The following is a 24,352-nucleotide window of genomic DNA, read 5'->3' as shown; positions in this document are numbered from 1 at the left end:
CCGGTGCTCCAGAGTGTGTCACACACCGCATTCAATTACTTTATTTCTTTAATTTTACGTGTTGTAAAGAGAAAATCCACCCCAAGGCAGAAATTTCATTGTGCTAGTCAAATCTTTTTCGACAGCTGAGTCACTCTCCATGCTGAAGTGGCCCCTGTTTAAAAAAAAAAAGCCTCCTCGTTTGAAAATGTCATGTGACGATTCTGGTCCTAAATTCACTGATGCCTGACAAACAAGTTGCTCAACAGAGTTGCATTTAAACAGTCGGGCTTGCACTTTTGAGTGGCTTTTCCCTCATTTTATCTTCTTTCCGTATTCCCTCCTACATGTTGACTAATTACTCCTTAATAAAACAAAAGATATAATGATGGGAGTGTTGATGCCTTCACCAGAATGGCAACTTGATTACTATAGACATTGGATTTATCACTATTTAAGCGTCGTGTTAACCATGACAAGAATGACAGCCGGTACTAAAACAGCAAAAGATGGTTTAAACACTTTTTCTATGGTTCGATGAGGTTAAACTAGTGCAAACCAGTGTTGCCACTTTTGTTCATAAGTATTTTACAGGCTAAAATCCACCAAGGTCATTCAAGAGTTGCTGCTCTGTTAACTGGGTGGAAAAAAAACCACCTCGTACCAGTGAACGGAAGCTTGTTATGCGAGGAAATCAACCTTTCACATCATCCGCAGTCCCTCCAGGTGCACACCTTAGCAGAAGTGAGTTGAGTTCCTGCATGTTTTATCATGGGTTCCTTCGAAGCAGACATGTTGTATTGCCGTAAGGTGCACGCCAACTCGGCTAGCTAAGGCTTTTTTTAAAAATAATTTCAATCAAGCTGGCTGAGTTATGATCCAACTAGCAAACCAACTAGAAAAGCAGAAGGATGCTGGCCAGAGACCCACGCCTGAGTTGATTGGCAGCCGTCTTGCATTCCCACGCCAACAGCACCAATGGATAAACAAAGTGGGTAAACAAAGCAAGGAGAGCGGGGCTACTGCCAGTCTAGTATTTAGTGGCCGAACTTGAGCACTTCCTCAGAACTTCGGTCACCGTGCTTAGAAATGTTGTACTTTTGGCCAAATACTGTAGATGGCATTGGGTCAGGGTAGTTTGAGTCATGAAAGCAAGCAACTCCTATTTAGGCTCATTTAGTTGTTGATAATTAGTCTGGCAGTTGTACAGTACCTGCCTGAAATCTGCATTCTGATTAATTACAACGGCATCCCCGAGACAGTTCCAAGCTTCAGGAAGTAAATCTTTTCAACTTTTCTTCACTTCCTCACAATGGGACAGGTTTTCTTGGCATTGACTTTCACGTCTACGGTACCTGCATGAGACTCATTTAGCAGAGTGCATGTGCAGCGGCGGTACATGAACAAACCATCTCGACAGTAGGAGGGAATAGACGGGATTGGCTCTCCTGAGGGACGCACGGTCGCAGCAATATAGTCGAAAATGACCTCGCGCGGACCACAAAGCTTAGCCACAAACTAGGACCTATGGGAGGATATTAGATCAAATGGCTGCAGGAATGCTGCACAGCCACATCTTCAACATGGGAAGAGGCAGCACATATGTATTTTCCATCTGTCAGCACAAAGCTAACTTCAGCCCAGAAGGTCTCCAGATGCATGATCCAGATGTCCGCTACTGAAGACACACAACCCCGTGAAATGTTTTGTTTGCCCGCAATACACATGCGAATCGGTAATAAAGAACTACCTCTGCTTTTATGCTGTCTATATGCAGCCACTACAAAAGGATATGATGTTCCAGCAGATTCCCAGCTTGCTGTTGATCTGGCAGCCTTGGGCATGTTGTCGGTGCTCCTCCAGCTGTTTCGGGTTGGTGTAGGGAACCGTCTCCTCTTTCGGCTGTGGCAGACTCTCGAAGTCGAACTTGTCAACCTGGATGGCCATCCTGCAAAAAAGAGACGGGAGAATGCTGTTATCCACTGTAATCAATGAAGAAACAAACGATTCCTCTGTATGCTGGCTAAACAGCTGCATTGACAATTAACTATTGTTAATTATTCAGCAATCGTGCGACATTCCAGGGACTGTCAACGCTGGTGGGCTTTGACAAGAAAGAGATGGGAACAAATGAAAGCTTGTTGAATAAGTTCATAAACCAGGTGACAGAAAAGCAGAGGGCATGTGGACATAAAGCAGGAGCTTCCATGTGATTGGATGTAACTACACAATCATGGCAAGTGAGGGAACTTCTGCTACTGCAGCTACATCCGGTTCAGCTTTAGATATCTCCAGATTTTATTGTGAAACGCTGCTGTGTGACGTGAAGTTACAGGCAAACACAGCTGCAAACATGCCTCTGTCATGAGTGGGACTGGGTCTCTGGCAGTATTGTGGCTAACTCCTGTGTTTACCCCTCATATCTGACAGAAATGGCTGTTGTGGTCGACGATCCCGGCATTGATCCAAATATTGAACCCAGAAATGTTGTCGCACTGAATAGGAGCAGCAAATGAAGAGGATTACATCCTTGGACGGGAGAGTCTCGCACCATCCTAAATCGCATAGAACACAGATATAAGATCCTGCTCTGCCGGTAAGGCTGCTCAGTGCTGATTAAGACATTCTGTATATGTCCAGGCTTTTATGCATTGGCCGGGATGTGCGAATCTGGTGCAAAGAGCTCTTTCAACAGGTGTGGACAATTGAAGTTGTGCCGCATTGCACTGGCCCCCTGCAGCTTGGCTCTGCTGTGGCTTCCCTTAATGTCCTTCCCACAACATTAGCCGCCCAGGCTATCTTTTTGCTGCCAGTTAAAGGCTCCAGTAATTACGTATAGTTGTACAACGATGCCAGGAGTGACCGTCACTCTTTGGCTAATTCAATTTGTGCTGCTGTCCATCACTGCACAAAATATCCTTCGACCCTTAAGGAACAAAACTCACTTACAAAGTTAGCAGGTCAGAATAAACAATCGGCAAGCTCAGCTCAGCTCGACGCGGAATGAATTGTCATTATGAGTAATGGTCTTAAGGCTTTAAGTGCTTAGCAGCGGGTCGGCCGAAGGGTTCCAAAAGTCTCACTCAGGAAATGGACTGAGTTGGGCACCTTGCCTTAAAGCACCCGGACATCCATCTCTCCAGGTTGTTGTGTTAAGAGGGTCCTATAAAGGACTCTCTCACTGTATATAAAGCTAAACAGATCAATCCAGACATGAACACAACTAAACATGAGGAAGGTGAGGAAGACGGGCAGTCAAAGCAAGCTGACCGGTGCTCCGCGACAGTTCCTCTCAATGCACATACGAGGGAAAATCTCATTAAGGCACCTTAGATCCTCGGTGATCTTGAATCTTACTCAACGCCTCACCTGTCCATTGTTCTGTTGTAAATTGAATTACAGGACACACAAAAATCCTCTTGATAACTCCAGACAAATAAATAAAGCACATCAAAAAGAGTTAGGGGAGGAAAGCCAATTCAATTATCATTTCACAGCCTTTGCAGCAAAGCAGAAGACAAATTAAATAACGAGACTTCAAAACCGGCCGAAAAAAAAAAAGCCGCTGCTTTTGCAGCATCACACTCAAACACATTTGCCTTTGAAGATTAGTGGTGTTGCGCTTATGTCACTGACTGAAGTCCCATCTTCACATGGCCGTTGCCTCTTCTTCAAAGGAACCCGTTACACAGCAGGTCTAAAAATACCACGCAAGACTGTAAATGGACCCTGAACAGAGAGAAGCTGTCTGGACAGGCTGCAACTGCTGTTTCTGGGCTATGATTACAAAGGACCAGAGGACTGAATTTAATTTGGCACTTCAAAAAGGGAACAATAGGGACATAATGTTACCAAGGAAACGTGTGCATTGTGTAAATGCAGGATTTAGCATTTGTTGGGATAATACATTCTGCATAACTCTAATTAAAGACCAAATAGTTGAAAATGATTTTCTCAGTGATATGAGCTCATTCACTGGGCAGCTTTCCACTCCCAATTACTGAATAATGACTAAACACAGACACAAATTTGGATTTTCTCAACTCGTACAACTAGAAACAGGCAAAAACAGTATTTGCAGCTTGGCATTGCTCAAAGGCACAACTTATTCAGAGTTTAATAGTTCTGCAATAAAACGATACTATAACTTCTAAGTCTCTATAAGTGAGTACACCAGCAGTATAACAGTTTCCACAATAGGCTGCAGGATTAGCCTGTGCTTGAGAAATGAGCCATTGGGGTTTTTAATAAGAACCTGGTTGCTGCTGCAGTTGTTGCTCAATATATCCAAGTCTAATTCTAAATCTCCGCACCACCCCGTCTCCCTCTGGGCCCTCATTTTCCTCATCCGGACTGGCGGACAAATGTGAACGGAACACTGGATAGATGAATGGAAAGATACTTCGACTTCACCATAAAACCTTTGGCAGAATCCGCTCAGAATCGGTGTTAAAACAACACACACACACACACACACACAGAATCTGCAGAAATCTGAGTGAGTACTCGTGCTGGTGGGTAATGAGAGAACCCATTTGTCACTGCAATCATAATAGGAAGCTACATCTGCACTCAGAGCATCCACATCATCATCATTTCCATGTTTTTGAATGCAATTTTAAAAAGTCCAATAACCCCAATATAGTTTAAATGCACGTTTCAGCTCCTACAGTTACCGTGAGATTACGGTCTCCCCATACATCACATTTGCTAAATGTGTATCTACTGTATATTACCATTATATTAGTGTTGCACAGTGCTCGTGGAGAATAAGACCACAAGGAGGTTAGGTGTTTATTAAATCACTAGTAAGTGTGAATTTGAATTATATATGTATGTGAGGGCTATGGAGTGAACCACTGAACAAGCTTCACACCCATGAGCTAGCTTAGACTGAGCTGGCGCCACCACTGCAGCCCTCCAAAGTGGATATAGATAATTGATGGATGGATAATGGCTTCGCATATTGAGAGATAACGGTGCTTACAGCCCAACCACCAAAGACAACGATAAAATATTTACACTACTTTCACCACTTTGGTGTACTTTGCAGCGCGGAACACAACACAGGCGACCAGAACGCACACAGGGACCCCAAAAGCACAATGGATACGTATTTACTGTGGAACGATGTGGGATGTGCACATTATGTGACTAGGGTTTGCTGCCCATTCATCTTATTTCCCCACCGGAAATAAAAGCAAACAAGGCTTGTTTTGCTCAATAGAGCTGGTCCTCAGCGTGTGACTTCTGACACCATGTCAGTAATTACCAGCGTCCTGCGCGGGGCATTCAAGTCTGTTTTGGTAATAACGTTATTTAGGATGAGCCGGTCACAGTCAAATGACCCTTTCCTAATTAAGTGCTGTGTTGTCTCCAACCAGAAGGAGATAATCACATTAAAGCATACAGGGTGTCCGACCTCTGCAGAGCGACCAAACATTTCCATCCCAGTCACGTGCATAAATAACCACACCTCAGTGCTACTTTACTGCGCTACTGCTGTGTAAAGCTACTCGTCCGCAAGGCGTCAGCTATTGTTTTATGCTTTAACTCCAGCGAGCACGCGTTGTTCCTCCCGTGTGCCGGTTGTGAGCATGATGTGAGCAAAAGTGTGCAGTTTGAATAATCCTCCACAGCAGCAGGAACCATTTTGCATAGCTGCAGATTTTGTTGGATCATGAGGGAGAAGTGGAGGGCAAAAGAAAGGTTCGTGTTTGGATGTGTGTGTGCGTGCGCGTCTTCGCACGGAGAGGGTTATTTTTACCTCACGTGCGAGAGCTTAAGGGCGGAGATCCACAGAGGCCCGTGCAGAAGCGGGCGAGAACAGCAGTCTATTTTTAGACTGCGGCTGACTCTGTAACCCTTTGGATGCAGCGACTGCAGAGGCAGCGCTGCTCCATCCATCAGCATCTCATTTCATATGCAAAGCTTTCTTTTTAAAAAAAAAATGCTTACCACCAATTATTGTTTACGGATGGATACAAAAAAAAAGATTGAAAGACGGTCAATGCTGCTGTTTCGAATCCATCTTAAGCGGAAGAGGGCGACTGGGGTTGGCAACGAGAGCTATTTTTATCCCTGCTGCTGTGACGGAGGAACCGTTTTGGGGGGTTATTTGCTATTATTAGATTGCAGGGTAAAGACTGTGGGCTGTAGAAGGGAATGACGTGCAGAAAATGTCTCAAGCTGGATTTAAATAAGGGTATTTAAAGATTATTCCTAATAATTTTCCACAAGTGGTCCTGTAGGTGAAGTGGGAAATTTAGTAGGGCTCATTGTAAATCCGCCCACGGAAAGTTTCAGCTGATAAGAAGAGGAAATGAATAAAAGAACTGGAAATCTGGCTTATCTGCAGCATACCGACAGTAACACTGCACGTGAAATGGTTCAGGGAAGAGGTCTGTGCCTCTGGATGGAGCGACTCAGGCAGAACATGATTGTGAGGAGGGACGCGAGTGGAAAAAGGAATTGTAATATTCTAGAAGCTGAGCTACTTAAGGGTGGTCAACAGGGCTGAAACGCCCCCTAGGGAAGATATTATTTCAAAACAATGTGAGCGTAGAAGGGGAGAAAAATCTCCTGCAGATGCTCAGAGATGGAAAAAGAAAACAGGTCGGCGTGAAGCTGAATCTCAATGAGAGGTAAGATGGAGGATGAAGCCCAGCTCTCTTCTTTGTCACCCACACGGCCACAAGACTGCGCATTTTTAACGACTTTTTGGGTAAATGCACCAAAATTAAAAGAATAAAGTCACCTGAGGTGATGTGCGAAGAAAGGTTTATGTTGGTTGACTTCGGACGCGTTTATGTGCTCTGCCGCCGCAAAAAGTAGCACCGTGGAGGAAAAAATGGTCTCCGTGGAAACTGGCTTTGTTTAAAAAGCTCATACAACGGGGCTCTCTACCCCTGCAGCCAGTGGAACTGGCAGAGCCAAAAAGATGTCGCCGCTCCAGCTGACACCAAACTTGATGGAGTCTGAACAGCAGGGGAGGGAATATGCTGCAATGTCATTCCCAGGTAGCGATTTGTTATGCATTCACATTTACATTTTTTGTGGTCTACTGCTTTGACCCTGCATAATCAGTTAATTGCTATTGACTTTAGAAAAAAAAAAGACAATTCCCTTTTCACCTATATTTTTTGCAGGGTCGCTTCATTTTCCCCCAATACACACTTTAAATGATCGAAATTAGCCGAGCTAATTTGCATGCTGTTTAAGCTGCACAGTGACCAAGAGTCTGACCATTTGTTTAATATTCAAGGTCAGTGTGAAAGGGGAACCAATTGTTTTGCCTATCCCACACTTATACACAAGAAAAATAAGATTTGACTCTTTCTTTTTGTGTATTCAGCTTAAAACAGGCAATGCTGATTAACCAAAATGTTCAGCCCAAGCGGCTTTGGAATCTGAACATCAGCACTGTCCGCAATGGAAAACTGGTTTAGAAGCAAAGAAAAAAAGATCTCCTTTTTGCAAAGTCATTATCTTGCTTCTGTTGTTCAGGTTGTTTTAATAAGTCAAGTTGATTAATGAATCAACAGCTGCACCTGCAATAAGCTAAGAGGGAAGATGTGGGGCCTGTTGGAAGGATGGAGACGTAGGATGAATCAGCACCTGAACTAAGAAAAATTAACGCGATTATGCAAAATTTTGGAAGACCAAAATGATTCTTTGAGGATTGTTTTTGTTTGCTACCTCTCGAAAAAATCATATAAGCATTTAGATGCATTTACACACATTTGTATCCTAATGGATACTCACAGTAGATCACACTGTGAAATATCTAACCTGAAATGACGTGAGCAATTCCCTTTTTACCAATTGGCTGAATTTAGCCGTCTGCTTAACATGGCATTTATGCTGTGTTTATAACATGAAACTGAATTTCATTTTGACGCACCACATCGTCAAAACAGGAAGAAAGGTTGACAATAGTTTTACTGCCACACACTGACACACACAAAAATCCAGGTACTACAGTGTGTAATGAACGAGTGGGTGATGAAAGATCCCCATTTTCAACTTCAGATGTGACGACGATATCAAATTATCAGGATAGCACCGTGGATGCTTCCTGGGTGAGCCTCAGACCTCCCCCTTTTGTCCCACTCTCCTGGTTCTGCTTTAATCAAAGCTAACGTGGGGATAAGCAAAGTTGGAGCGCTCCTGTTGCAGCCGTCTTTGAAAGCCCGACAAACTTTTTCATCCCCTATAACGGCCATTAAAAAAAAACATCAAGGGGATAAAGACCTTGCGAAAGATATGACTGTGAATGATATGAGAAGATAAAAGGGCCACTCTTTCACACACCCAAGAAGACTACTTACGGCACCGATCTGAAGCGGCTAATGTATTTTAATGAGCAGAGATGCTAGTGTATGAAATATGACTTGCTGTCCCTTCATGTGACTACAGGAAAATTAAGAGCTATTAGATGTGAGGGAAAATATGGCTGACTGACAGTCTTTTTTTTTTTTTGCTGCTGCTGCTGAGTCTTGGATGAAGACTCTGGAAAGCATCTTGTGCCTGACACCTCATTCATCACAGAGCAGGAGAGAATTGTGAAATGACGGGGCCATCTGATGTCAAGAGGAGAGGAGCTGATGGAGACAGGCCCAATATGGTTCAGCAGACGGAGATCTACAAATCTATGGCCCAGGAGCCTTTTTGCATGCATAGTCTTGCTCCCCATTGACTGATCAGTATGTATATCGGGTGTGTGGCAACAGAAACGATCAACTGTGCTGAGCGTTTGTTGATAGGAAGGCATCCTAAAGGGGTGTGCGGATACTGTACCCTGTGAAAGGAATCAATATAGCCAATCTCAGCTAATCAGCTGATAATGAGTTCATGTTCGGTGAGCTCAGAGAGATATTTAGAGGGAGGAAACCGGAGTCAAAGGAAATAGCCATGTCTACTGGGAATGTCAGGCAAGGGGACAAGAGCCAAAGTGCGCGTGTGTCTGTTGTTTTAACTTCACCCAATTGTTTCAGGGATTTTCTCTCAAAATAACTTATAATCATCAATAATGACGTATTAATGAGAATGTTTGGATGCAATCCGTAGCAGAACTGGGTTATTTCTGTCGCTTCTGCCCGAGAATATTGCGCAGGAATCCAGGGAAAGCTGCTCACCAGCAAGCAAGAGCCAAATTTCAACGTATCATTACATAAATAATTACACATTCCCTGGAAGTGGTGGTAAATGCTTTGTTTGAAATTACAGCTAAGCGCATCTGAGCAGTTCTCTTCTGCGCATGGAGGATTACGGCCCAACGAGACGCGTTGTCTGGCTCCATCTGAAAAGATGCTTCTCCGCCCCCTTACTCCCCAAAATAATAGCGCACCACCCCCATAAGACGCGCTCATGAGTCACCTCACTGTACCTCTGCTAGGGGCTGGAAAAGCCTGTAATAGTAAAGGAATCACAAATTGCAACTTTCTAGGAAAGTGACAAATGATGAAGACAGAAATAGCAAAGTTGCAAATGAAAAAATGCCTCGAAATGGAAGAAAACCTGGTTTATTTAATCTATTAGTCCTTACAGAAGCACTGACGGAGCTGTAGAAAGACTCGAGGCGTCATCATAAAACATTCGGAGGGGCCGCCGCTGTCAGAAGTGCCACGTCTGCTGTGTCGCAAAGCAAATATATTGGTCTCAATTTAGTGGCGCCCTGTTGTGTTGGCGAGATTTGCGCACGGTCTGGACATCCCGCCGTTATTCAAGACAACCTGTAACCTGTTTGAGAGTTTTTCTAAAGGGACAATGGCAGCTTGGATTTACCTAATAAGCTCCTATTTCTCTCCTTTTTGAGTTCTTGTCTACCACAGAACGCCGTTCCGAGCTGGATGGCGAAACTCACCTCTGGCATTCACTGGCGTGGAGAACAAGGTCCTGGTTGTTCTTGGCGTTGACTGTGAGCTCATGCTCTGTCGGGTTGAAGATGTCAAGCAGAAGGTGACATTGCCGGGTGCTGCACAGGAGAGAAGGACACAGTTCAACACTAGCATTCAGTGTGTCCTGTAAAGATGGTGTGGAATGTGTACATTTAATGTGCAGTCATAGGTGCATATAAAAATAAACATAACCACTAGGAGTGCTGGGGAAATGATCAACATTGCAGTAACATTCATTTAAATGTGCAGAGAGAACACATTTAAATAGATACACTCATGATAAATAAGCCCTCAACTGAAAACGATTTGCTGTTATTTATATTGTAAAGAGGCGGGAGGGCATGCATGTAGATGGCCTCAATTCTTTCTATTTCGTTTATCCTGACGGTGCACGCGCTTACATGCGCGCGTGCACTCGCAGACCAGATCAAGAGGAGGCGTGTTGCACTCATCAGTCCTTGTCATGAGATCAAAGGCTGATTAGAGCCGCAGGTCTGGCTGCAGGAGGCCGTCTCCACATCATCCTGCGCCTGCTATTCTCATGCAGATCTTAAGGAGGCCACTTTGTGATTTAGATCAATGCAGGAGACACAACCCTGACTATCAAAGCGTTAATTTCAACTCTCAGAATAGATGCGTGTGCACATGTGTACATGTGTGTTTCCTCTGGTAATGAGGGCTAAAAGGAATGGACTGTCCTTATACAGGCTGTGTATCATCACCTTAGTATACCATTATTATTAACGTTATATTTTGGTATCATGCCTGGCTTTCTGCCAGCATTTGGGGAAGGCGCCAATGACTGTGAGGTGGTCCATGGCATGCGCATGTGCGTGAGCCCTGCGGGGGACTGGTGACCAGTCCAGGGTCTATGCTTCTATCTGGAAACTGAGACCATCTTTAACACCGAACTGGTGATAGTTACAACAAAATGGATGGAAGGTTCACAGTCAAGCGGTTAGAATTTACCTTCCATCACTGCCACGATGCTCCACCAACAGCCAGTTTCCTGGCTCTTAAATCTCAGGGTTAATGGAGTCTTAAGATGAACCAAGCCAGGTCTTTAATAAACTGCTCCAGCAATTAGAGGGGCATATTTTTTTAAGACTTAGCAATGTTTCTTTAATTGTCTCTTGGTCTCCGCCTGTGAATGTGATTAACAGGTTGAGCAGAGAAAAGGACTGATTTGTGGTCCATCTCGTTAAGCTGTGGCAATCAATCTGACCTCCCAGTTAAGATCACGGCCACATTGTTCATGTCCTGGACAAATGGGGGGGTGTGCCAAAGCACTTGGTGCATCTGTAGTAGCCCAACAGAAACACATCAACACAAAGCAAAGTGAGGCCAGAGTCTGATCATCAACTGAAAACAAATAAAGTTACTGACACCGACAGGGCATGAACTGGGACGTTGTTATTGTTAGCGCGATGGGTGGCACAATTGGAACACACAGTCAGGAAAAAAAAACAACAAATCAATGGAGCTGGGCCCACACTTCAGTCCATTCTGCAAATCTGCAATCAATAAAGGCTGCTGCTCTGCACAAAAACGTGACATTTTCTCAGTACAGGAAATGTAGCATCTCTAGTAAGCTTGGTCAGATTTAGCGGACTGCCAATGAAGGGCTATTTTTGGCATCACGGTGCCAATAATGGACGGTCAACTCTCCGTTAATGGTCACGTGTAAAGACTCATTTAGGAGCGATCGGTCCGCGTCGGCATGTGCGCCACATCAAACGAAGACATAAATCTGACTGCAGTCACTCAACAGTGGCCCTGATTGGACCGAATGCATATTTCTCTTTTCTAGTAACGTAGGCAGATTTCTGCTTCCACACTGATGCAAAGGAGCATGGATAGAAAGAGGAAGCCGGATCTGACAAGACTCAAGACATGTTTGAGATTCTGGCTATTTTTGTGTTATAAAACAGACAGGAGTAAAAAAAAAAAAAAGGTCTTCGCCTACAGTAGCCGCACAATTCCTCACATCCTATGGATTGAGGAAATGTTTCCCCTATAGAGTAATGTCTTCTCTGAGGGAACGCAACACCGAGCAAATGGCATTTTAACAGCTCCTTGTCAAGTATGGATCACCGAGAGTTCCACACGTCCTTTATGGATCTGTCACCCAACATGTGAGGAAGGGAGGAGAAAAAGAAAAGAGGAGAGGAGAGGAGAGGAGAGGAGAGGAGAGGAGAGGAGAGGAGAGGAGAGGAGAGGAGAGGAGAGGAGAGGAGAGGAGAGGAGAGGAGAGAAGGTTCGAGCTGCTGTCAAGGCAAAGGGTGGAAAGCACTTTTGGATCAAGTGGAACAATAAAGAAGGGGACAGAGTGGGTAGAGAAGGACAGTCTCCCAGAAACTGGATATTCTTTCAACAGCACACAGATTCTCTTGTTTATTCTTCTTTACCTGAATATTCGATTTAACTGTTGTTGAAAAAATATGGATTAGTGCTATAGTGCACTTGGATGTTCTGACATTAGACGGAGACGACATCTGTTCGCTCTGTATCAAAGCTAGTTTTTACATTATTGATGCATCCGAACAGACTGTTTGGATATTTATCATCCATCTTTTTCATAAACGCTCAAGTGCCCTGGAAACCAGGCTGCAGCAAGAAGAATCACATAATATTGTACATTAAAGCCAAACACGCTGTTCTGCTGATGACATTTCACAGTTGTGAGACTGTAATAACATCAAACAAATAATAAACTCTTGATCAGTTTAGCCCAGTCCACCACCGTGCCTCTCAAAAACAGACTTGTAACATATTCCTGGTGGAGCGCCGGCATATTTCTGCGAGGCTCCCAACACGCATTGAGATGCTTCTGGTGGACACACGGAGCAGAAGAGCTTAGTGCTGATTAGTGCTGTTTGCCATGGTGCTAGCATCCTGCACTGTTGCTCCTGCCTGCAGAAGTTTGAGGTTGATGCTAAAACTGATACTGTGGGCAGGAAGTTACACTAGTTTAGGCCATATTTAAAGGAATGTGGCCATTATGAAAGGAAAAGCTACCGTTGATCAGCTGACAGGTTAGCTGCCGTGTTGCGACGTCGGTACGATGACTGCAACTTCAGGGGTGTCGTTTAAGATAAATATATATAATCTTATGCTTGTTATGCAACCGTGAGGAATTTAAATATGGAATACTGTAGTGCTGTAAGAGTTAAAGACAAAGGCTTTATGGGAAAAAGTAAAAGGACAAATTCAATAAGATCAAGAAAAAATGACAACAAAGGATACAAGGAAGGAGAGAAGAAATTTTGGCATTGCCGGAAATTTATACTTTGTTCTGGAGTTTCTCATCACAAATTACAATATTCACACAATAGGTGTGTGTCTAAAGAAACAGACAAAAGATAAACTTTTACACTCAATTTGCTTTTAAATCACAGCTGGAAATGAAAATCAAACAATCTTAAGTCGACGAGAATAATGCCTCAAAACTAACTTCACTGGAAGGTAAATATCGAACAAACCTTCATAAACACGACACAGGAAGATTATTAGTTCAATCCCACAACCGGAGAGGTGATTTTGCCACCGATTAAAACTGGGAGGCACATGTTATCTATGTCTGCCCTGTGTTGAAAGGCGACGGAATAAAAGGTGTCGGGAAAGCGGTAAAAGAGAGACAGAGGAGATGTGAGGAACATCTCTTTGGTGGTATCAGCAGTGATGGATGGCTTAAGCTGCAGATATGATTGCGGATAATGATTCACCTCAAGTGGCCATTACACGGCTGCGATCTGTCTGTGCCATGTTGGGTTGGCGAAGGTGAAAAGCTGAAATGTGTGTGAGGAAACACACGGGACAAGATAGCAGTGGGGGGAAAAAAACCCTGAATATCTAAATAATCCACAGCTGCCGCAATTTGAAATGATCGTCAACAAGTCGGATTTGAGCGCTTGAAGAGAAAATCCATACGTATCCGTGCCTTCTATAGGGAGATAAATTTACTGGCATTGCTCCTAAGAAGGAGCCTTTGAAACTGAGTTGTGTTACTCCTGAGAGTGAGGTCCATTTGCCACAGTCCTTCTGGCTTCGCTAATGTTAGTACAACATCTCACTTTAATTAACATCTAATAATTCATGAAAGAAATGCAGGTTCAAAAGCTCTTCCGATTCTACACTGATTCAATTCCGATTCTACTTCTACACTGATAGAAGAGCTGAAGAGAGTGAAACCAATTACTGCGCTGTGAGAAACGAACAGACGCCTTTGAAGCATTCCAAGTGGAGAAACTGAACTCAAACGCTCCATTCACGAGAGCAATTGTTCCACTATCAATGCGAGCAAAAACCAATGAGCATGAATTGGCGACTTGAAGCCTTTTAAAAGAATGAAAGAACAAAAAGAGCTCGGTGGTGAAGCGAGACCAGACCGTCGCCACCAACGAAACAAATTGGAAATAAAATGCATATTCATTTTTAATTTAAAGTTTGAGTGGCACATATATCACATGCGTGGATCATTAGAGTCTTTTTCTATTTTTTTAGATCTTTATCTCTTTCCAGCAGCGTATTAACAGATGCTTAGTTGGATTTAACTTTTGTCTGAGACAACCACGACACCCACAATCCATTTATTGTCCCCTGTTCTTTCTAGCCTGATGACGGCAGCAGAAGCCCTGCAGACAATGACAGAGGGATGTTTCCTTGAGTTACACCTCCTGCGGGGACTTACTGTGGCACTGCATCGTAAATACAGCGAATGCCTTTCATCAACTTTGCAGCGAAAACTGATTCGGTTGTATTAAAACACGATGTGTTAAATCATATTAGCACGCGGCTGTATTTTGTAGGTAACCAGTGGTCAAACTGATTGATGTAAATGTTTAAAAATCTTATTAAGTCATGAATTACATTCTCTGGCTCAGGCTTTATTTTAAGCATAAATATGAGGGTGTTTTTAACATTCTTGTTTTCCCATTTTGGAAGGCCTGCTCTTTTTTTTTTTTTTACATTTCAGGGAAACGCAGAATATTCTCTGTTACCTGGTTGCAGGAAGTGTGCTGACCCTGGTGAAGAAAACAGATGGCTCCACGTCAACGTGGACTCCTAAAGAGAGCTCCCTGTAGTAGCCCTCAACTTTGCCCGCTCCTCCTGAATACTTGAAATTCAACACCGCTTCCAGGGTCTGAAAAACACACAATAAAAACATCACAATAAATCATTTAAACCTAGCTAAGGAGCCGCTTTTATGAAAAAAAAAAGAAGTACCCAGGCTTTAGCATAGGAATGTTGTATGTTAACGGAGCTTCACATCAATGCAGAGACCACGTTCATAAAGGGGGAGAAAATCAACACTGGCAACACCAAAAGTGCATTGCTGGCTGTGCTAAACAGTGATGGGAGGAAACTAGACATGGACAAACTTAAAGCTATTAGCCGCTATTCTGTGGAGGGGAAAGGCCACAGGACCAGCAGCCGAGTGGGTGAAAAGATAAGGAAATTACAAGTGGCAGTTTAAGGTGAAAGAAGTATTAGCTGAGTCAGGCTGAAACAGGGTAATAGGAGGTCAAGGTCATGCTTCGCTTCCATAGCAGCCTACACCACATCATCTCTGCTCATAATGCTGATGGATGTACTGCTGGGGCCCTTTTCTGGACACTTTTCCCTTTTGGTTATTTTTTTACTTTAAAGCCTCCCATTGGAGTGCAAAATGTAAAAAGTATAAAACCCGACTGCGGCCTACACAAAGATGCTAAAGTAACAAGTGGGAAAAAAAAGGGTGTGTCAGCATCACATCAATGAAGAAAGGAAAGGGAGCTTTCCGTCAATTTCTGTTGTGTTTTTAGTGAACCTGTTATCTGCTCGAATTAGCAGATCAGTGAAATTCCACCTCTTCCCGTTGGACAAAGGTTTAAAGTGTTCGGGAGCAGAACCCACAAACACAAATACTACTACACAATTATACGCATATTCATTAGTCAGCATTATTTAAGATGAGTCTATACAGTGTAAAAGCCTTTGCAGAAGCTCAGAGTCACAAGGCCAACAATCCTCTCTACCACTGGTTTTAGCTTTAGTTTTTAAGGATGAAATTTTGTAGAGCCCATTGATCATCTGGAGAACTCTCTCGGTCTTATCTGCTGCATTACAGCTCTCAGAATTTACCACCGCACACACCGACAAATCATCAGCTGGATGAGCAGCATTTTTTATATAGATATGAAATGCATGGATTTATTATTTACGAGACATTTGCATTGGCCCGCTCATGACTGCCAGCGCGATGCTCCTCATACGAGTTCTTGCTGGAATCCTAATAAACAAGTCTGAAGGGAAAGCTGATGTTTACGCTTGGTTTCAGGGAATATGTGTGGCCACAGGGCAAAGACTGATAAAGCTCACAGTATTCCATCTGATATTGTGGAAACACCTTTTTTCCCCCCTCTATTTTCCTGATGGAGTATTTCATAAGGCCTAAATGAACGCCCTGATCTTCCCCCTGATGCTCCAGAGTATTTATGTATAGTTGCTAGTTTTCTCCTTCGAGCTAAATGTGTTAGTATGAGCGACATTGGCTGTTAGTGGTATATTGGTGCTATATTCAATCCTCTCGAGGCGCGGTGTTTGCAGTTGACATAACCTCGGACTAACAGCACAACCCTGATTCCCCATTCTGACCAACCCTGCCTCACTCCCTCAATCTTCTTCCTCTCTTTGCTCAAAGCTCCCTCGGGTCTCCACTGCAATCACAGCTGGCTAAAAATAGATTCCACTGTGATGAGTTGACACTATTAGGAGCAGGCCACTACAGAAAAAAGGCCGACCGAATGCTTATGCACAACTCTATGTAAATAATCCAACCGTGAAGGGTGTTTACGCATGGATAACGACTAAATTACTCAGGCTTTTGGATGCATAAGGGTGCACTCACATCAATAAGACGTATATGACATGCACATCTATAGTGGGTGAACAACTGGGGGTGCTATCTCTGCTGTTCTCCACAGTATGAAATGATTTTTTTTGCCTGGAGGATGGGGAGATAAAGGTCTTAGAAGATAGACAGATGCAGCAAGTCGTCCGTTTTACAGCACAAACTCAACACTGTCAGGTGCACCGATGTCCGTTAAGCTGTGTTAAATCCAATTTTAATTTGCAGTCCGGGCGTGTGGAGACTTGAGGGTCTCATCATAATCCCATGTGAAGTAACAGAGGACTGGGGCATTTTAATGCTCAGAATTTAATAACCAGATCGCCAAGATAACAAATCACAACACTGAAAAGAAGCCACAGCTTTTACTATCAAAGACCAAATAAAACGGCAGTGATTCGGAAATGAACACCTGCTATATGCTGGAAACTATAAAGGAAAACTGGTTGTATCGTAATAGAACATATTTAGAGATAAAAGCATGAATAAAAATTAAATTAGAATTTGTATTGCACTGGGGAACGATGTGGATTGCATAATTGCGCCACAATTGTGTAATTATTCATGCAGCACCAGGCGGGTGTCACTGGGTGACCTAACACGTGTTGGCTTATCATCTAAGGTGTGCAGCTCAATAGAAAATAGAGAGTCATTTAACACCGCTTGACCTCTGTCCAGTTATGAGCTGAATTTGAAAGAGTTTGAAAAGGTAAAATGGCTGGCTTACAGTGTTTGCATGCGTACAGCAGATACAGAGGCAGCCTTTGGACAGGAGCGCTGAGGAAAACTCATGACAACAGCTAAAATAGCAGAATAATGTTAAGGATACCGATGGGAAGGCCCGGAGAATCCCCCATAGCTAGTTTGGGTCAAATTCTATTTGTATTGTGTTTGTGACTGAGAAAAACAGGCTGGTATGCATGTTTTCTCCCTAAATCACATTTTAATGTTTGTGTTTTTGTACATTTGACCTGGTGAACTGAGCTTAAATCAAAACTTTCATCTTCTGCCTTTTTTTCTTTTTAAACTAACGGTTGTGGGTTTTACACACAGCTAATGGAACCGAAGTCAACAAAAATATCTCAGGATCATTTTCTGAGTCTCGGCAATGGCAGCAGTAGAGTATCATTAGACAGCAGATGGTCGTCCTGGAAATGGGATTTAACGTGCGTGTAAAGTTTTTGGAAAGCATGAATATGACAATACTTCCTCCCAGTCTCCAAGCATTTTCTTTTTTCATCCCAATATTAAAGCAAATGACAAAAGACACAACGGCTCATACATTTTATGATTGATTCCATCTATGGAGCGGAGGGATTTTACTAAGTAACTGCAACAAATCCTTGAGTAGTGGAATAAACAGGGACCTGGTATAATTTTAGGATGTGATGAAATGGAAATGTTTTTGTTTAATTGTCCTTAAAATGAGGCCTGCCCCCTGCTACAGATGCAGATAAGTGAGCTGTCAGAGAGCTGCTTCTGCAGAAAACTGAGAAATGACTTGGAGGTATTCGGATGCAGCGCCGATGTAGAGGAGCTCTTGTCAATCACGAACCAGCCAACGAGCACCTCAGGGTCCCGCACAGAGAGACAACATAAAAAAATGTAGTTTATTATTAAGGTGGCAGGATTAGAATCAGGAGAGATTAAGTCCACTGCTGCCTCTGCAAACAATCTGATTACATTAAATAACTAATCAGGCTCATTATTTATCTTATAGCAGTCAGTCAATGGATGCAATGTGCTTGCAATGATAGGAATTATTGAGGTAATGCATAAGAGCAAGTGTCTTCATTTGATTGTCCTTAGGCGCATTAATTGTGTTTCTGGCCTTAACATTATCACAATAATGTGTTTGTTGGCAACAGATAATTCACAAGACAGGAAGGCTGATAAGAGAAGTGTCAGCTCTCATGGTTCCACATTGTGTAATGACTTAGCAATAATTGCTGGATGATGATTAGCGAGGGTGCCGTGAACAAGTCTGTGTTGATTTGACAGCTGATGGGGGACGGAGCGTCTGAAACTGCTCGGTAACAACCCAGCTGCACGCGGACCAAAATAGCCGAAGCAGCTGATAGAAGTTTGCATGGTAAAATAACTTTGCCAACCCCAAAACCACCCCAGACCAAATGCCATATCTGGAACAACCCCAAGCTGGTCTACATAATGATAGTCCTGACATTTCAGCCCACGGGATTTATAATGTCACGCTCTGCACCCCTTCACAGTTAGGGTCTGCTTCTGATGTAGCAATTATACCAGGAGACATTTTAAATAGAGGGTGAAAAACCTGCCCAAGTATTAGGAAATTGCAGCAAACTTGGTTATAGGGTGTCAACTTCGAGTTATTGCACCAGGTGGTTGCGAGTGAAAATATTACCACAGAAGGGGGAGAGTGTTCAGCCAGGTAGAAATTCCCTCAGGAGCTGTAATTTGCTCCATTAGACAGGTACCTATGATGGGTGGGAAAAGTGCTGAGGAAATGGTAGCACAGTCAGGTTGCAGTTATGTTATCAGAGAAAGACGTCAGTTTCACGGGTACTTGGACAAGGATACAACCGCACTGCGATTCCTTTCATCACGGCGGCGTCACAATGACCATTCAGCAATTACAGACACCCTGCTGTAAGTTTTGCCCTCTAAATTTTAAAGGCTTAACAGTAATTGGACGGGTAACTTGCGCAGGTAAAATGGTCACTTGCGGGCTATTCCCTCGATGTTCGATGACAACCTATTAACTCAAGATGTCCAACAAAGGCCTACAGATCTATATTCAACTTTACTGAATGATTGAAGCTACTTTCAGGGCGTCCTCATCAAAAACCTCATTTGTCTCCATTGGAATGAGGTCTGAAGTCAAGAACGTGGCTGTTTAATAGTATCAACTTATTTTCTTTTATGTTCAAATTTAACAGAAGTGGACAGCAACCTGGGCAAGGTTTATTTTATAAAAAAAAAAAAACCACCGAAAAACTGTTTTAGCAAAGCTGCTTGCTTCCCCGTCTCCTATTTACCTCTCTAAAACCCTCCAGGACTTTCCATAAACCTCTGTATCCTGATCCAACAGTGCCAGGTTACCAAGGTAACACCCGTGTGCAGCATGTGCAAATATTTGAACCTGCAGTTCCCATGTTAGTTACGCCACCAGGGTCAGCCAAGCCTGTCAACATGATGTCATAATCCAGCCACATTAGCTGTTGAGGTAAAAGCTAATTTAAAATCTGCTTTTCATGCTAAAAAGCAAAAATGAGGATGTGATGTAAGAGTCACCTGCTGCATGTCATCCTCACCCTTCAAATTTCCTCCAGACAATTAAATGCTGAGCCTTAGTTGATGGTTATGAGACCATTTGGTGTAAAGCTCTAAAATCTAATTATGGAGCTCACAAAGACTCCGCCGTAGTTGTATTAGCGTTCCATTATACTGTTGTACAATAGCATTTTAATCACTTTTTTGCTTTGCAGAACAACCACCGGTTATTGTCAGTGTCTAATAATGATAGTGATAAAAAGATGTTTAGATAGTAGACTACATAAAGTCTGGTCTGGGGGGCTGCTTAGCACTCAGGCTGCTCCGCACTGCTAGAAGGCCATTAAAACAGACCAAAGGTGACAAAACAAAACAGGCCACAGAAGCCTGGTGGAAGTGGACTGTGTGCCTACAAATATCCCCGATGATGCAGTGATGGGGATCCTGCATATTCATTTCACTTCAATTGCACGGGAGTGTGCATTTAGTGCATGTTTATTGCCCGGTTGTACGCGGTTTAGCGCAGGTTAATATGAGAAGCTGCACAGATGATGTTTGGGGCAGCTTAGGACGACGTTTTGAGCAGCGGTGCCCAGAATTGAGCGAGAATTGCCGCTAGGAATGCAGGAGAATGCATACAAATGTAGAAATGCAGGTGCGTCTGTTTTACACGGTGCTTTTTTCCGGACGGGAGCGATGCGATTTAAAATTTAAATTTTCTTATATTTGTTTAAATTGCATGCAAGTAAATTCCGCTATGTAAGAGCTGCATCTGGGTAACGTGGAGCCCGGCTGGGGCCATCTTCACTTATCCATGCTGAATAAAGGACCCACAACTGCTTCACACCTTAAACAGTAGCTCCTTTATGGAAATGAGATATTACCCAGTGCTACCGTTGTAATACTGTATATCAACAGCCAGTCAGCCATGAAGATGTGAATTCGGCTCCAAAGATGGGAGAAAAGCGATGGGAGAGCAGGAAGTCCCCCCAACTCTAAACTAACCACATATGGAGCCACAATCGACCTGGCTCACTGGATTTCACACATGAACTCAAGTCCGCCAAGCATGACGAAGCGCTTTATTCTCTTCTAATTTTACCTGCCAGGCTCGCACACGCCAGTGACTCCAGACCAACACACATGCGCGCGCACATGAGCAGCAGACAGAAGGTCAACAAACACTGTCAAGACCTGGCAGGAGCAGGGCTGAATTCATTGATCATTCTGTCCTTGTACTTCCTCCAAGTTGGGATATTTAGAGAACAATTAGTCCAGCAAAGACAATACAGGCAAACTAATGAATTGCAATGATGAAAATCAATGGAAATGTTAGATATAGTCTTCCTAAGAAGTAAGGAATTAAGAATCATGCATTAGTGGTCCATGTTTTGGAAGAATAATAATGCTACTGCAGTCGTAGTATACTGACACAAAGACTCTGCTGTAGCTACTGGCAGTAATGATTCCATAATTCACCTCATTTTCTATTAAATATTCTCCCACGCCAGGCTTTTCAAGGCCAGACAGCTGTCAGTACATTCCACAGATCTACGGGAAAGCAGTCGGTTCACGACATGTATTTGACATCAAAACTAATGAGGAAGGTAAATTCAGAGCTCCGCCATCCCCAGGGTTGTGGTCTTAATGGATCAGATCATTTAGGCATCAGGTAAAGGTGCTACGATGATGTAAACAGTTGTAATAGGCCATAAAATGCTGCCAGCACGTTCTGTGTTGGTTTGTCCTCCCCGTACGATCTCGATTTAATCTGATGAGCTAATGATGACCTAATTTGGACAATTAAAAGCCTGTCAGATAAATGAAACCTCGTGCGTTCCACAAAGATCTGGAGTGAATTACAATTATCTGGAAATGAGGAACACCTCGGCAGGAAAACAGTCTTTATTGTTTGGGCCGACGTCGGGATTCCCTGCGGCGCGATCCCAGAACAAGCGAAAGAGGAACACGTCCGGATACCGGATGCAATATGATGCATGTGACACGAGCAAATCCTCAACGACGTTATTATTCTTTCCCTCGCTCACGTTTCCTCCAGTCATCTATCACCATATCCGTGGAGGGGGCGCTGATTCATGTTGCAGTCTGAAGACAACGCTCAGATAAAACAGGCAGCGGAGACACATCTGCGGTCTGCAGCTTTGGGATCAAACTCCAATCAGCCAGGGCTGTGTGCTGCAGACAGGTAAATTAAGCCCCACACCCGCGAGATTTAATTGCTTAAAAGATCTAAAATGTTGGGTAAACAGGTAATGATTGCAGATGAGCTGCTTTTTTGTCTCTTCCTGATGATTATGTCTTTGGATCAGTCTTAATTATCTCACGTCCCGGGTCTTTTCATGTTTTGTTTTTTTTAAAAAGGAAACCCTGATGGTAGAGTGTAAAAATAGACCAACAGATTGACAGATGGTAGCAAGCTCACCATCCCCTGGGCTTCACTCCTTCATTCTCCCTCTTGATGAGGTTTACTGAATTATTGCTTCCATCTCTCACTTTCTCGCTCTGGAGTGAAATCTTAAAAACACCAATTAAGCCGTATTGAATCCTTAACGCTGCGAAGAAGCTTGATCATCAATATACAACCACCCGATTTGGGACCATGGGATCTACACTATACTTGAGGTTAGCAGGTGATTCTATATCCAAGTTTAACACAAGGAAAGTTTGGAAGGCTGAAATCAAGTCTGCTGCTCTGCAGTTTTGCATTTGTGACTGTCGAAGATGCTTCAAAGATAAAAGATTTTGAGACTTTCTGGCCTAAACCTGAAAATATTTAAAGAGATCAGAGATGCTTATTCTATCTCCTGCTTTTTCAGAGGTCATAATAAGAAAACACACATTGTTGAAGGTGATGCTTAGTGATCCAGGAAACATGCCTTTGCACCATGGAAACGACATTGCTGTGGGGATAGGATTTGCTATGGGATGCGCACGATATTGACTCATTCTTCGCTCTCCAACTTACTAGTTTCTCACCAGTTCCCTGCACGTCCATGTTAATGGCTTTGCACAAATCGTTACTGGCAGCTCTGTTTTGAGAAACATGATGTTGATGATGCAAGAGAATGGAGAGCAAAAGTCTTCTGGGATTGAACAAAGCAAAAATACATGATTTCCAACTATTTTAATATGTTTAATTCGGTGTTGACAATCTCGTGCTTAGTTTGTAGATCGTGAAAATATTACTGGATATATTACTAAACCAAACCCCAGTGAACTCCTGACTTTCTGACGCAAGACGCAAAAAGTGTTAATGAGGCTTTTACTGTGAACAGATCAGATAGCGTGTCGTGCGCGCTGCCGAGAAGGTGATCGGCTGCAGGCTTCCATCCATCCAGGACCTGTATATCTCCAGGACCCGGAGGTGTGCAGGTCGGATCACGGCCGACCCTTCCCACCCTGGTCACGGACTGTTTTCCCCCCTCCCCTCAGGCAGGAGACTACGGTCCATTCGGACCAAAACCTCCCGCTACACGAACAGCTTCTTCCCCTCTGCCATCAGGCTGCTGAACACCAAGTGACTTATCACTTAAGCACCATGAACAGCAGCCAGTCGGACTCACGAACAATAGATTACTCCTGCATGGACCTGCACTATTTCTTACCACTTACCTCTTACCACTCACTATTTATGTATATACTGTATATATGTCTTATTTTATTTTATTTATCTTATTCTAGTGTGGTCTTCTTTATGTTGAATGTCGCAGCGTCACACCATGACAAATTCCTAGTTTGTGTAATACTGTGTATTACATGAACAATGGCAATAAATCTGCTTCTGATTCTTCTGATTCTGATATATTTACCATGTTTCTATTTCTAAAGCATTGCATCTAGTGCAGAACACTGGATGGCGTGTATCATCAACACCCTTTGGCAACATCAGAGAGAGTTATATAAGCAAACACAGAATGATAAATGTGAAAAATTATTTGTTTGTTCACCTAGGGTTTCATACTTTGTCAGACGGCTGTGGGAGTTATAAATATCCGTATCAGGAGCTGCAATCTGTATCTGCAAAGAGAGCTGAGCTGCCATCGGCAGGGCTGGGCTGCTAAAAATAGCAGGCAGGCAGCCGACTCTGCCTCTGTCTCCACTGGATTTGATTACCGTAGCCTTGAAGAAGCTCTGCCTACCACAGCAACTCCTCCAACTACACCAGAGTGTGTGTGTGTGTGTGTGTGTGTGTGTGTGTGTGTGTGTGTGTGTGTGTGTGTGTGTACCCCTTCAGAAAGTGAAGCTCATTCTCGGGACACAGAAGCAGAGGTGCACTCATTTTCATTGTTTAAAAAAAGATGCTTACCTCAGC

The 24,352-nt window shown here is 43.3% G+C and overlaps 1 protein-coding gene across 3 annotated transcripts in view; it reads right to left on the bottom strand.

Annotated features, from left to right (window-relative positions):
- The window catches only part of trappc9 (trafficking protein particle complex subunit 9), an 85,601-nt gene that overhangs the window by 30,046 nt on the left and 31,203 nt on the right, over positions 1-24,352 (bottom strand). For all 3 annotated transcript variants that reach the window (XM_003968994.3, XM_011609005.2, XM_029844823.1), the window contains 3 exons: positions 14,879-15,021; positions 9,845-9,955; positions 1,774-1,927 (listed from right to left, as the gene is read on the bottom strand). In XM_003968994.3, the coding sequence (XP_003969043.1) occupies positions 1,774-1,927; positions 9,845-9,955; positions 14,879-15,021 (408 nt within the window). The remainder of the gene's footprint in view (positions 1-1,773; positions 1,928-9,844; positions 9,956-14,878; positions 15,022-24,352) is intronic.

The sequence above is a fragment of the Takifugu rubripes genome, chromosome 12, assembly GCF_901000725.2.
Source record: "Takifugu rubripes chromosome 12, fTakRub1.2, whole genome shotgun sequence".
In the NCBI taxonomy this organism is placed as follows: Eukaryota; Metazoa; Chordata; class Actinopteri; order Tetraodontiformes; family Tetraodontidae; genus Takifugu; species Takifugu rubripes.
The sequence above is the reverse complement of the archived record's forward strand: the minus strand, read 5'-3'. Positions and strand labels throughout refer to the sequence as shown.